The 12,886-nt window shown below is 57.1% G+C and overlaps 2 protein-coding genes and 1 long non-coding RNA gene across 3 annotated transcripts; 1 reads left to right on the top strand and 2 right to left on the bottom strand.

The window, feature by feature from the left end:
* Positions 1 to 1,025: 1,025 nt before the first annotated feature.
* HOXA5 (homeobox A5) lies at positions 1,026 to 5,051 on the bottom strand. Its single transcript, XM_036327807.1, has 2 exons — positions 2,598 to 5,051; positions 1,026 to 1,608 (listed from the first exon to the last, which is right to left on the bottom strand). The coding sequence occupies exons 1-2, from the start codon at positions 3,490 to 3,492 to the stop codon at positions 1,358 to 1,360; spliced, it is 1,146 nt and encodes a 381-aa protein (XP_036183700.1). The 5' UTR covers positions 3,493 to 5,051; the 3' UTR covers positions 1,026 to 1,357.
* On the bottom strand, positions 3,634 to 7,935 carry HOXA6 (homeobox A6). Its single transcript, XM_036327809.1, has 2 exons — positions 6,891 to 7,935; positions 3,634 to 5,479 (listed from the first exon to the last, which is right to left on the bottom strand). Exons 1-2 carry the CDS (start codon positions 7,330 to 7,332, stop codon positions 5,220 to 5,222), a joined length of 702 nt encoding a protein of 233 aa, XP_036183702.1. The 5' UTR covers positions 7,333 to 7,935; the 3' UTR covers positions 3,634 to 5,219.
* Positions 7,042 to 12,320, top strand: LOC118666097. Its single transcript, XR_004970840.1, has 3 exons — positions 7,042 to 7,169; positions 11,167 to 11,272; positions 11,864 to 12,320. It is a non-coding gene; the product is annotated as an uncharacterized LOC118666097 (long non-coding RNA).
* The last annotated feature ends 566 nt before the right edge of the window (positions 12,321 to 12,886 follow it).

Here is a 12,886-nt window from a genome sequence, read left to right as displayed (position 1 = left end):
CGGTAAATGTGCAAATCTCTAGTTGTGCTTTAGCCGCCCTGAGGAGTTTCCCAATCGAGCTAGGATGGGGTAAGTACCTTCCATTTGTAGCAAATTAATTGTAGCATAAGAAGCCAACTGGGTTCAGGGTGAGGCGTGGGAAGGGGTGCCTGGGTGGGTTAGAGGCAGCGAGTTTGGGGGCCACAACTTGGCATAGCAGCCTCTTCAAGTGGAGGCCCAGGATGGCCTTAGAAACAGGCAGCATCTGTGTGGGCCCCGTGGGCCGCTAACAAAGCCCTGGGCTCTTCCTCCTCTCTCTCTCTTCCTCTGTTTCGTACCCAGCAAGTTTACTTGGTTTCCTCAGAGATGGGCAGGTTGGACTCAGGCTTTGGGAACACCTACAGCTTCCCACCTTCTGTCCTGAACTTTCTGAAAGGTCAGAGTTAGGAAGGCTGTGGGTCAGGGTGTCCGTCTGAGGTCTCCTGGCACAGGCAGGCTGCTCAGGTAGCCTCAGACTCACCCGCCTCCAGGACTGGACAGACAGACAGAGGAGCAGAAAGAGCCGCTCACTATTTGGCACAAACCAGACCAAGAGAACTTACAATAGAAAGTTTATTTTTTGTTTCCAGTCAGTATTTTTTTCCTTAAAAACAAATACAAAAAAAAAAAAAAAAAGCTGATCACAGTTTGCTTAAACAGCCAGACTTGGACAATATTTGTAACTTTGTTCACAAAAACATACATCACTGAAGCTGCGCTTATCAGAGCCACTTCCAGAGTTCGTGCAAAGGGTCCTACAAAGGCACGCAGGGACACACCGCTCGGGGCCACAGTTTTCGTCACAGAGTCACTAGTCACTACACGTCAAACAAGTTAAGTTGTGTCTCATCAAGTCACCGCTACAACAGCATTACTTACACAAGGAATATAGGTAGTTTGAATAAAAATATCTTTAACAGCTTGGAGCTATTGAGACAGGAACACTTCCACTCACATGCACAGTTAAACAACTGGAGTGCAACACACAACATTGGCACTAAACGAGGTCGAAGGGGGACTTTTTTGTGTGTTTTTTTTTTTCTCTTTTCTTTTTTGTTATAGTTACTTCAAGTAACACAGCTTGCTTCATATAAATAAGTTAAAACATCTATTTTTTTTTTTTCAAGACAAAGCCATTCAGGACAAAGAGATGAACAGAAAGCAGATCTACTTATACAGGCGCTATAATGGCGATAAACAGGCTCATGATTAAAAGATGAATTGGGGCAACGAGAACAGGGCTTCTTCACAGAAGGAACACAGGGGTTTCAGAAAGTCACCTTAGCACTGACACTACGCGGGGCGCTAATACTGCTCAGTACTTTAAGCGCTCAAACACTCAGGGGCGGAAGGCCCCTCCTGCCGCCGCCATGCTCATGCTTTTCAGCTTGTTATCTTTTTTCCACTTCATTCTCCGGTTTTGGAACCAGATTTTAATTTGTCTCTCGGAGAGGCAAAGAGCATGCGCTATTTCAATCCTCCTTCGGCGGGTCAGGTAGCGATTGAAGTGGAACTCCTTCTCCAGCTCCAGGGTCTGGTAGCGCGTGTAGGCCGTCCGGGCCCTTTTGCCTTCCGGGCCGCCTATGTTGTCTGCAACAGAAAAGTCAGCGGTTTAGCCACCAACTCCTCAGCCCCTGGCCACCAAAGTCCGCCAGCTGGACGAGCCAGGGTCCTGAGCAGGGAACAGGAGAGAAAAAGCTCAACAAGTCCTCCCTCTTCGCCCCCCCCCCCCCCCAATTTCCTTCCCTCTTCCTTTCTAGAGAGAAAACAATACGATTTGGACTCTGGGAACAATCAGGCCATCTGAGGCTGGAGCTGCGCCCCTGAGGATCCCTCGCTCTCCCCCCCAGCCCTCTCCTACCCTCTGGCCCTGCCCTGGTGCCCCGAGGCGAGGGCACAGCCCTTCCAGGCTGCCGTTCAGAAACCCACCAAAGCAGGGCCCTTTTCTGAGCGCCCAAGTGGCCTCTAGATCACTCTCCCTTAAAGTTCCAGCCCCGAGAGCCGCCGCCTGTTCCAGCCTGCACGCTTGGGGCGCCTGCTTTCTTTTTCTTCCCTTTCCTTTCCTGCTCTTCCTCCTGCCCCCAAACTTCAGAGTCCCGTCGGCTCTCGCCGGGATTATGCCCCCCCAAAGCCCCTTTTCGGGGACTCTAATTAGTAACGCTGTTTCCCCAGCGTAGCCCTCCTCATAAATTATCCGTCCTGACAAGCCCGATTCACAGCCCCTACTGCCATCCTCTACCTCTGCGCCCTGCTTGGCTGGCCTGACCCGGGAGCGCGTTCCGAGGCGCTGGGGTTCGACCTGGGTTTTCTCCTTTCCCCCCTTTCCACGTCTAAACTTGCCTATCCAGCGGCTCCCCTCACCACCACCACCCCCACCCTGAGAACGCAGGGCGCTGCGAAGAAGAGGAGGAGGATGGAGGAAGGCAGGGAAGGAGACCGGCGGGGAGAGGCTCCACGGGGCTGGGAGAGGCGAGACCAGGAGACAGAACGGGGAGAGAGGGCGGCAGAGGAGAGAGGGAGAGGGAGACGGGGAGCCGCGCCCCCGCGGCCGCGTGGATTTAGAAAAAGGCTGGCTTTACCATGACTTATGTGTAGCTTGCGCATCCAAGGGTAGATCTGGGGTTGGGCAGGCGGCGCCGGGCTCGGCTCGCTCTGCGCGCTCGCCTGCTCGCTGCTGGCGGGGGCGTCCTCCTCGGCTCCGGACGCCGTGCCAACCCCCTCTCTGCTGCTGATGTGGGTGCTGCCGGCGTTGGCCGAGGCGCTGCTGGAGTTGCCCAGGGAGTTTTTCCCGCCGTGGTGGCTGTCGCTGCCGGGCGAAGGGGCCACGGCGGAGCAGGGCAGCGGGTCGGGCGGAGGCGAGTGCGTGGATGTGGCCGGCTGGCTGTACCTGGGCTCGGCGGGCGCCGCGCTGGCGCCGGCCGCGTAGCTGCGGGCGCGTTCCCCGGAGCCAAAGTGGCCGGAACCCGAGCGGCCGACGCTGAGATCCATGCCATTGTAGCCGTAGCCGTACCTGCCGGAGTGCATGCTCGCCGAGTCCCTGAATTGCTCGCTCACGGAACTATGATCTCCATAATTATGCAACTGGTAGTCCGGGCCATTTGGATAGCGACCGCAAAATGAGTTTACAAAATAAGAGCTCATTTGTTTTTTGATATGTGTGCTTGATTTGTGGCTCGCGGTCGTTTGTGCGTCTATAGCACCCTTGCACAATTTATGATGAATTATGGAAATGACTGGGACATGTACTTGGTTCCCTCCTACGTAGGCACCCAAATATGGGGTACGACTTCGAATCACGTGCTTTTGTTGTCCAGTCGTAAATCCTGCCTGATGACCTCTAGAGGTAAACTCGTGCACTAATGGGGGAGTTGGGTGGAGGCGAGAGGGGTGGAGCGCGCGCCCCGGGCGCGTGCCCGCCGCCCGCCACCGCCGTTCAGTCGGACTCGAGCGCCACCCGCTGGAGGCAGGGCTCATCGCTCCGCTTCCGACCCGGGGCTGCAAGGGCCGGGGTCGAATTGAGGTTACAGCCCATTATGGCAAAATTATTGCATTTCCCTCGCAGTTCCATTAGGATGTACCAATTGTGAGGCCGTCAGCTGCCGATCGCGTGCCCGGCGAGGATGCAGAGGACTGGGGGGAGATGGTGACTTGGATTTTATTTACAACAACTTTATTTCCCCGCTGTGCAGCCCCTCTTATTTTTATGTCGAGGTTGGGGTCGGTTCTGCCCGTCACGCCGGCAGCTCTGAAATTTGAAAATACAGATATCACCTTCAGGGGAGTGGGGGGAAGCCATTTAGCCAATTGGAGAAATAAATCCTGCCCTGGGCAGTCGCTACAATTACGGCTCTGTTTTTGGCGAGCGCAGGAGGGACAGTGTCCCCGCCGCTCTTAAATGACAGGCGTCTATTAAAGATAGCTTTTGTGTAGTGTTTCTCCGAGGCGAGGTCACATTCCACACACTTCTATAACCAGATTCGATTTTCCTTTCATGTAAATTTGGCTTTTCGTGTCATTAGCTTGCTGTTTGCTTTGCTTTAAGGATCCAGCCTGGAGAATCTTCACCACTAGGTCTTTTTCCTGGAGCCAGGCGGGCCCCAAGTCGGAGGGGTTCTAGGTGAACCCAGCGAGCGGGCCGAGGCTCCCCGCAGCTACGGAAGCTGCTTGAGGGCTGGCGATTTCTGGGCCGCGTTATTAGGGTTTTGCTTAGTCCTCCAGGAGTGAACTGAGGACGCTAAAGGAAGCATTTCCAGACAGTGCCTCGCATCCCCGTAGTTACTTTCCTGGGTTCTGAAAGATGAAAGTAAACCACAAATGCAGCTGAAAGGCAGGGGAGGGTTTCCCCGCTGGAGGCCCTGCGTCGCAGACAGCCCTGGCAGGCTGGAAACCATGATTCTTGCCGCTCCCACGGCTCTGGGCCCCCTCCTCGGGTCCCGAAAGCGCTGTTGGCACTGTCGGAGGCGAGGAGCTGGATTCCCGAGTCCTGAGCCTTCGGGAGCCCAGCGTGTCCCGGGCTGTGCAGTTCCACCCGCGCTCAGGTTGACTGGGCTCGACTGAGGCTCCTTCTCTTCCACGGACGGTTGTGCGGGGCAGAGAGGCTAGACTCTCCGCGGGGAGGGGAGCCTTTGTTCCTGGAGCTCCTTCCTGTCTGGGGGCAGCCTGGGAGGCCACCGCAGTGCTGGGGCCCCAACCTTTAGGTCCCCTCTTTGCAGTGGCCAGAGTCGATTTGGTGGTGCCCTCCGGGACTTGGTGGCGAGGGACCGGGGCCAAAATGCCCAGACACCAAAAGAGGGTGGGTCCCGGGGTTCTTTCCTCTCCAGCAACCCCGAGTCCCGTGCCAGAGGCGTGCAGAGGCGCTACACAAGACTCAGGGACGGATTTGGGGCGCGCACTGGGATCCGGAGCGGCTTGGGCAGCCTTGGAGAGCGGGATTGTGTGTGCAGTGTGCCCCGCTCCACCGCTGGGATTGGCTGTTGTGTGTGTGTGTGTGCGTGTTATTGTTGTTGGTTTTTTTATGTTGCTGCTTTTTTTTTTTTTTTGTAAGAAATAAATGCTCAGGCGTTTGCAAAGCTCCGGGCTCCCCTGAAGCTGCGTAAGCCCCCCAGATGGTAGCAGGCAGGGAGAAAGGTTGGGGAGCAGGCGAAGGCAAGGGAGCAAAGCCGAGGGAGGTCGCGCCACTGGCCTGGTCCCTGCCCAGGCGCCTACTCGCCCGCTTTTGCCTCAGCTTCCTCCCCGCTGGGCTGTGTGGAATTGATGAGCTTATTTTCCTTTTTCCACTTCATGCGGCGGTTCTGGAACCAGATCTTGATCTGGCGCTCAGTGAGGCAGAGCGCGTTGGCGATCTCGATGCGGCGGCGCCGGGTCAGGTAGCGGTTGAAGTGGAACTCCTTCTCCAGCTCCAGCGTCTGGTAGCGCGTGTAGGTCTGGCGGCCTCGGCGCCCGTGGCTCCCGTACACAGCACCTGCGGGCAGAAAGGGCCAGGCGCCCGTGAGCCTGGATCTGGGCAGCTGAGCCAGTCAACCCCGCACCCCAAGCCTCTGGGCTGGAAACCACTCCGCCTGCACTTTCCCCTCTCCCACAATCTTGGGCCAAAAGCCTCCAGATGGGAGAAGATTATTTCATACCAAGCGAGATGTTTTCCACCTAAAATGACTTGGGGTGGGAAGTTATTGTTTTTTAAAAACCTGCTCAGTACAAAACAAAATTACAAGCAAAAGAATATAACGGGCGTTCTTAATTTGGGGTACCTAAGTCATGTTTTGTGGGAATGCAGTGTGTGTATGTCTGGGAGTGGGGGTGTGGAACCCTATGAGTAGGGTAGGCACCCTGCATCCACATATGGATGTCTGTGGAGATGTGACTGTGGCCAGGCATCCCAGGACGGCTGGAGAAGCACTCAATGTGCTTTTTGGGAAATTAAGAATGGTCAGCCTTCTCAGATCTTTGCAAATTCCCCCAAATTGTATGGCCCCATCTGAGAAATGCAAAGCTTCCTTGAAAAACAAAACAGTGGATGTTAAAGCAAAACACTGTAAGTTTTCAAATTCGCATGAGGCACTGTCCTGCTCCGAGGATTCCCTGTGGAGTTTTTGGGAGCGATGGGCCAACTGGGGTTCCTGGAAATGTAGGACTGTGATGGGCTATTTGTTCTGGTGCCAAAGGGGCCCGTGGGTGGGGGCTCCCTCCAAGCTGGGTGACTGGGATGCGGGCAGGGTCTTAGAAGGAGGCAGAAGTTGGCTGTAAGTGAGCAGTTGAGTGGAAGTGGGAGGAGGGGAGGGAGGAGAGAGAAGAAATACTGCAACTGGGGATGTGGCCCTCCAAGGCTTTGGGGTAACCCTGGAAGAGGCCAAATAAGGGCCTCTTTCTATATGAGTGTATGAAGGGCAGAAAGGAGAGGGGGGTGGCAGGTGAAGGGGAATCAGCAGTGATGGGTGCAGAAGGCCACCTGGGTTTGGGAATCTGAGCAGGGTGCTACCTGGGTGCAGTGTAGGTAGGATCTCCCTCCCATCCAGCCTGGCTTCTCGTTAGTTTGCCCCTGTCTTGGGGCTCACATAGCATGGCAATGACCCCCCCCACACACACACACACACACTCCTCTAAGGTGTCACCTTACATGGACACTAGTGCCCTGCCTTCACTCTGCCTCAGCTTGATTGCTCCGTTGGGAATGGGTTGGTATTTTTTTTAATCTCTCTTTTTTAAAGCTAAAGAAACTTTGTTCATTCTTTTCTCCTGTCTTTCTATCTTCCTTCCTTCCTTCCTTCCTTCCTTCCTTCCTTCCTTCCTTCCTTCCTTCCTTCCTTCCTTCCCTGCCTCCTTCCCCCTCTCCCTCCACTTTCTAGGGGGGAGGGTGCTGCAGGGAAATGTCTTACCCGCACAGGAGTTCATCCGCTGCATCCAGGGGTAAACAGGACTCGTGTACTTCCGGTCGGTGCCTTCGTCATGGAGGGCTTTGCCCGGCACGCTGCTGCTGTCGGATTTGTACTGCTGCTCGGGAGAAAAGTGCAGGTAGTCCCCGGGGCCCCTCTGCTTGCCACTGCCCGAGGGCGAGGCGCCACTGAGGTCCTTATCAGAATAGAAACACGAGGCCCCGTACTCGTAGGACGCCCGGTTGCAGGCCAGGACCGAGTTGGACTGTTGGTAGAAACAAGGTGAGGTGTACGTCTTGTCCGGGAGGCTCGACGCCCCGTACGAGGCCGGGAAGGGCCTCAGCGCGTCATAGCCGGCCGGGTAGAGGGGCAGCTGGCCCAAGAAGGAGTCCTGGCCGCTGGGCAGGCTCCCGGGGAAAGTGGGATTCACAAAATAGGAACTCATTTGCGCGCCCCTCTGCAGGACTGTGATTTGTTGTGTATTAGTACATCTGGCTATAACTATTAGTAGTCATCGAACTGGTTTGTTTCTGGATGGCCGAACGCCAAAAGCGACAGCAGCAAATCGCACCAGCTGACGCGGCGGCGGCCAATGGGAGCGAGCGCCGGAGCCCGCTCCCCGGGGACCGCGGCGACCGAGGCAGCAAAGTTACAAACAGCCCCCAGCCCACCCGCCCGCCGCCCTCTGGCAGATTGATGGGCGCGCACAGCCGGCCGGCCCGGCTCCCTTCCCCAACGCCGGCGGCGGGCACGGCCCTCAGGCCGGGGTAGGGGCGCCCAGGCCCCGCCAGGCCCCGCCAGGCCCGCTCTTTCCTCCTCCCCTTTTTGCCTGGTTAGGTTTTGCTGGTTTCTCTCTCCAAACAGGAACCCTGACAGCCCCGCGCCCGGAGGGGCGGTGACGAGTGTGGCTGGGCGCTGTGTGGCCGGCCCTCCCGGCCGGGGTGGAGTTGCCCCTCCCCCTGCGCTCCCCTACCCTTGGGTGCGGGTCCCGAGCTGGAGACGGGCTCTGAGAAACCAGGCCTGGGCCTCGCTCCGCACCCCTGCGCCTGCGGAGCCACTGCCTCCCCCCTTCCCCCATCCCCCCTCCTACCCAGGGCTCGGGCCTGCCAGCCGCCGAGGGCGGGAGGCTCACCTGGAGCGACCAGGACGCGGCCAAAAGTAGCCTCTTACCCGCCGGCCCCTCCTCCCACGTACAACACGACTCCTTGGAGTCCCGACTCCCGCCCCTCTAAAGGCCAGCGACTGCCTAGCCTCAAAGCACCCCCATAACCTGCGCCCCCCGTTCCGCCTTTGAACCCAGGAACCAAGAGGCCCGAAACCACTGGTTACTGCCCGAAAGGGACCTGCGGAGCCGCGGCCTGGAGACGGAGCTCTGCCGCCGGCCGCCCGCGGGGCCCGCTCCCCTCGCGCAGAGCCCAGGGAATCGCCCTAAACCACCTGGACTGCTCAGAACTGAGACAGACCCAGATGTGGAATCTCTGTCCTCATTCCAGAGGTTCGGGTGACCAGGGTCCCTGGCCCAGTCGCTCGTACAGGGCAGCTCGCCTAGGCCCAAGGCTGCGGGATAATGGATGTGCTTGGTGTCTGGGGCGCCCACGCTGTCCTGGGGTGTGTCCTCTTTCCTGGGACTGGTCTGGGGCCTGCCCGGGACAGTCGCTCCGGAACGCGGACAAGCTGTCTCGAGAGCTCAAGGAAATCGCCCGAATTGCTTTCACGGCAGCCCCAGGCCTGGCCTTCCCCAGACAGGACGAGAAAAGCCTGTCCGAGCTGCGCTCGCTTGCCTGAGAGGTGCCTTGGAGAAAGTTGACTTTTACAACGCATGGATCAGTCTCATTTTGTGAAATGGGATTGTTTCCAATGGCATTTTTTACGACTGTATTTTTGGGGCTTGTAAAACCCCCTTGAATTAGCTTTAAAATCCTCAATTCTGTGGAGATTGAAGAAACACTATTTATATGATTTGGTTGAATTCCCAGAGGGTGATTATAAGCTCTGTAAAACTCTGGCAAATGCAGAGAATGGGGTTCATACTTGGGGGTGGTGATGCCCCTTAGGAATCTGGGAACGATTTTCTTAATCTCTTCCTTGCTTTTTAATTTTTTTCCTCCCTGCCCTTACTTCCCCCAAAGGGAAAAAATTGGGGGGAAAAATACTAGGCCTAGGTTATTTAGGTGCACAGAGCCTAGCGTGCACCCCTGAAAGCGGCTGTTGCCCACCTCTGGGGGCTGTGCCCAGAAGCCTTCTGGCTGTGTGTGCCCCAGTCAGTCCAAGCTGGGAAAGTTTCTCCTTTGCATATATAAACAGGGCCTGGCAGGACAGGATAGAAATTTACATTTCCCTTGCATTTCTTCAGGGAAAGGATTAGATAGACGAAAATAAAAACTCAAGAGTCAAGAATTTTTAAGGGAATTCTTTTTTAAAGCTATTTTCCAAGAAAATCATGTTTGAATTATTGTTTCTTAAATAAGACCACCAGAGGACAGTGATTTCAAGCAAGATATTATGTAAAATTAAAAAAACACCATTTGAAGATGTTGATAAATGATTATGTTTATAATTCTGCTTCATTCCTCCAGGTTCCACACATTGGAGCTGGTGGCAGTTTACTACTCTTATTATTTGTTATGGTTTGACCTGGATTCTCAATCTAATAATGCTCCCAGCCAACAAGAGAATTTGATTTCTCAGCTAAGAGCCAAAAAAACAAAACAAAACAACATTATATTTCTAGTTTCTATAGGCACTAAGATGAACAAATATATTAAATTAAAATCTCCACACGTTAGCCAAGGCTTGTACATATCATGTTGGCAGCTGCCCAAATCTATTTCTCCAACCAGTGACTATATATATATATATATAGAGAGAGAGAGAGAGAGAGAGAGAGACTCAGGCAAGAATAGGAGCCCCGGATGGTGAAGGGAGCCTTTACTGGGATGATGAGAATGGCCATCAGGGCTCTCTTCTCGGTCAAAGCCACACAGAAAGTCCACTTACCTTTCAGCTGCTCTTCAAGGGGGACGGGATGGCGAGCAGGGCCCCACAATCCGCCCTTTCCCTGGGCTGCCCACTGAGCTCCTTGACCTCGGCCAGCCTGGAGGACGGTCTGGCCTGCCGGTGTGGGGGGACCTTGAAGGCCACCTCCTCCACCCTGATCTCTAGCCCAGGCTAGAGCCCACAGCACACAGGTGCGGCCTGTGCTTGTCAGGGGCTCTCGCCTGGACCCAAAGCCCGCCTTCCATGCCATAGCCAGTCCTCCTCGGGGTCAGCCGGGCCCGCAGGCCTCAGGCTACCAGTGGTCTCTGTGATTTCAGAATCCCAAAGCGCTGAGATCCCCAAACGAGCGTGAGCCCCCAGGGCGCCTTAGGACGCGCAGTTTGGACAGAAGCAGCCATGACGTGCCAGGCGGCCTGTGCAACCAGTCTCCATGGTGCTGGGGGGAGGGGGACCCGAGTCTAGTCGGGCGTCCAGCTCCTGTCAGGTGGCCAAGACGGGGGAGGTTCCCGGCCAGTCAGGCCCTGGGAGACCGCCCCTTAAGTCCTCCCTCGCCCCCCTCTCCACGGCCTGCTTGGGAATCTCTGAGGGGCCCGAGCAGTCCTCGCGCCAGGCTGCACGACGCGGGGCTGCGGCTGCGTCGGTCCCGGCGACGGCCACAGCGTGGCAGCAGCGAGCCGCCCGGGCTCGGGCGCAATAAATAATGGGCCCGCGGCAGCCGCAGTCAGGCCGCCCGCGGCCCTGCGATGCAAATGCGCCGCTTTATCCTCCCCGAGTGCACCCTGAGTGCACCCGCAGTGCCCGCGGGCGCCCCGGGCCTCCACGGCCCCTTCTCCATTATCTAACGCACATCAAGGTAGTCTCTTCAGATGGGAAAACATCAACAGCCTAAACCAAACACAAAAAGAACTCGAGCCCAGAGCCTCAGGGCGGTTTCTGGTTGCTGTCCCAGGAAGCTCTCGGGGCAAATCCGACCACAAGGCACCCAGACCCAACCGTGACCGGGTCTGTGCCACCGCACGACGTACAGCTAACCCCGCGGCTCCCTCCGCGCCTCCACCCGGGAGGCTCCACAGTCCCCTCCCCGCTTCCCGAAGGTGGGCCGGTGGTCGCCGGCTCCGCGGCGCCGAGGTCGGTGGGTGGGGGTCCCCCTATCGCCCAGACTCGGTTTGCGTCCTCCTTTCAACCTTCGCTGCGGCCCCTGCCCCTCGCAATAACATCACTCCACCGAAACTTCCCGCCAAGCAGCACCCAGACATTAACCCCATCTTCTCCTCCAACACAGAGTCCCACCCGCGCACCTTTCCCTCTCCCTGCGCTCCTGACACCTCTCTCCTCGGAAAACCGCGTGGAGGGAAGCAGTCGCTCAGCAGAGGACTCTGGCCGGATTAGTAAGTTGTTTGCTTATTCCCCACCCCCCTCATTCCATCTTTCTCTCCACAAACCAAATCCCAGGGAATAGAAGGCGCTGTGCTGATCTAAAACGCCAGTCGATAAGGGCACTTGGCCCTCGTCTCGTCCCACCTTTCCAGGTCGGGAACTGTCCCCAATCGTTGGGGATCAACTGAACCAATTGGGTCATGAATGAAAAAAGAAAAAAAAATCCAAACCCGAGAGGCGGGGGGGGGGGGGGGGGGGGAGCGCAGGGTGCAGGGCCACCTCCTCTGGGGCTAGGCCAGGTCGTCGCTGGGCAGGGGAGAGAGCTGGGCTTGTGCGCCCGTGCCAGGGCGCGGTGCCACTGGCGAAAGGCGGGCATCCGCTGCCACCGGGAGCCAGGAGAGGAGGGAGTGCGAGCGTGTGTGTGTGTGTGTGTGTGTGTGTGTGTGTGTGTGTGTGTGAGGGGACGGATGTGAACCGGTGAGGGTGGGTGACGGGTAGTATGCCCCTCTCCAAAGCCACCCTGGGTGCCCTCACCCAGGCCGCCTGCGCTGGGTGCCATCTCACCACCTTTGCTCCTGTCTCCCCACATGTCTCACCTTCAGATGGCGGCTCCCAGAAGCTCCTGCCCCTCTGACAGCTGTCGCTGGGGCAGCCCGGGGAGACGAATCGTCCTCTTTCCTGGAGCCAGAGGACGCAGGAAATTAGCCAGGTTGCGAGTTGCAAAGAGGCCGCCGCGGCGCCGGGAGCAGGGCGCACCCCACCTCCAGCGGGAACGGCCGGGCCCGGCCAGCCCGGGGCCTCGCCTCGCTCGCCATCGCCGGACAAAGCGCAGCCGAGCCGGCTGGAAGGCAGAGCTCCGAAGCAGGCAGGACGGAGCGGAGCACAAGAATGCGGCTCTATTCTCGCAAGGGAAATTATAAAAAAGTTCATGTTCACGGTTCCCATCCACATGACCGACAACGGCCAATGGAAGGGCCGAACAACTCATAAAGTTGTATTGCAAAGTTGTAAATTTTCATAAACAACAACGGATTTATGACCCTTTCCCCATCTCTAAGAGGAGGCAGCTCTTACACCGGCGCCATCTTACCACCGAAGCCGCCCCGACTTGGGGCCGCAGGTTTTACAGACGCAGTTGAGCCAGGTTTTATTCAAAGAGCAATAAGAAGGGGGGCCCAGCCCAGGCAGGAGCCTGGAGTCGAGGTCCTCGCCCACCCCACAGCTCACGCTGTTCTCTGCGGTCCCCACCGCCCCTCGCCCCTTCCCCAGCCCCTCAGCCTTCCCCGCACCCAGGCGCCCCCGCCCAGGCTAGCAGTGGGGTCTGCGGGCCCTGCCCCTGCCCCTTCTCAGCCGCACTGCTGGGCTCCGAGCAACCCTCGCTTAGCCTGAATGCGGGGTGGGGACCGCGTCAGAGGCCCTGAATTTCACCTCCTAGCCTGGCGCCAGGTTCAGGGCTCATGGAAAATTCTCGGGATCAGTCGCAGGGTGATACCCCTTTGCAAGCCCACCCCGCAGCCTTAGAGGAAAGAGCAGATTTTGGATTTTGGATTCGCTCTTGGAATTTATGGAGGTTTTTAGGAAGGTTCATAGAATAGAATGTACCTATCGAAGATTCCGTTTTCAGA

Source organism: Myotis myotis, unplaced genomic scaffold (assembly GCF_014108235.1).
Source record: "Myotis myotis isolate mMyoMyo1 unplaced genomic scaffold, mMyoMyo1.p scaffold_m19_p_11, whole genome shotgun sequence".
Classification (NCBI taxonomy): Eukaryota; Metazoa; Chordata; class Mammalia; order Chiroptera; family Vespertilionidae; genus Myotis; species Myotis myotis.
The sequence above is the reverse complement of the archived record's forward strand: the minus strand, read 5'-3'. Positions and strand labels throughout refer to the sequence as shown.

What these genes read in the sequence shown, in the direction of transcription:
- HOXA5 (XM_036327807.1), bottom strand. Translation starts at nt 3,492, where the DNA reads ATGAGCCCTGCCTCCAGCGGGTGGCGCTCGAGTCCGACTGAACGGCGG. An exon ending in CAAGCTACACATAAGTCATG is followed by an intron (nt 1,609 to 2,597) that starts GTAAAGCCAGCC and finishes TTTCTGTTGCAG; the next exon opens with ACAACATAGGCGGCCCGGAA.
- HOXA6 (XM_036327809.1), bottom strand. Translation starts at nt 7,332, where the DNA reads ATGAGTTCCTATTTTGTGAATCCCACTTTCCCCGGGAGCCTGCCCAGC. An exon ending in GCGGATGAACTCCTGTGCGG is followed by an intron (nt 5,480 to 6,890) that starts GTAAGACATTTC and finishes TTCTGCCCGCAG; the next exon opens with GTGCTGTGTACGGGAGCCAC.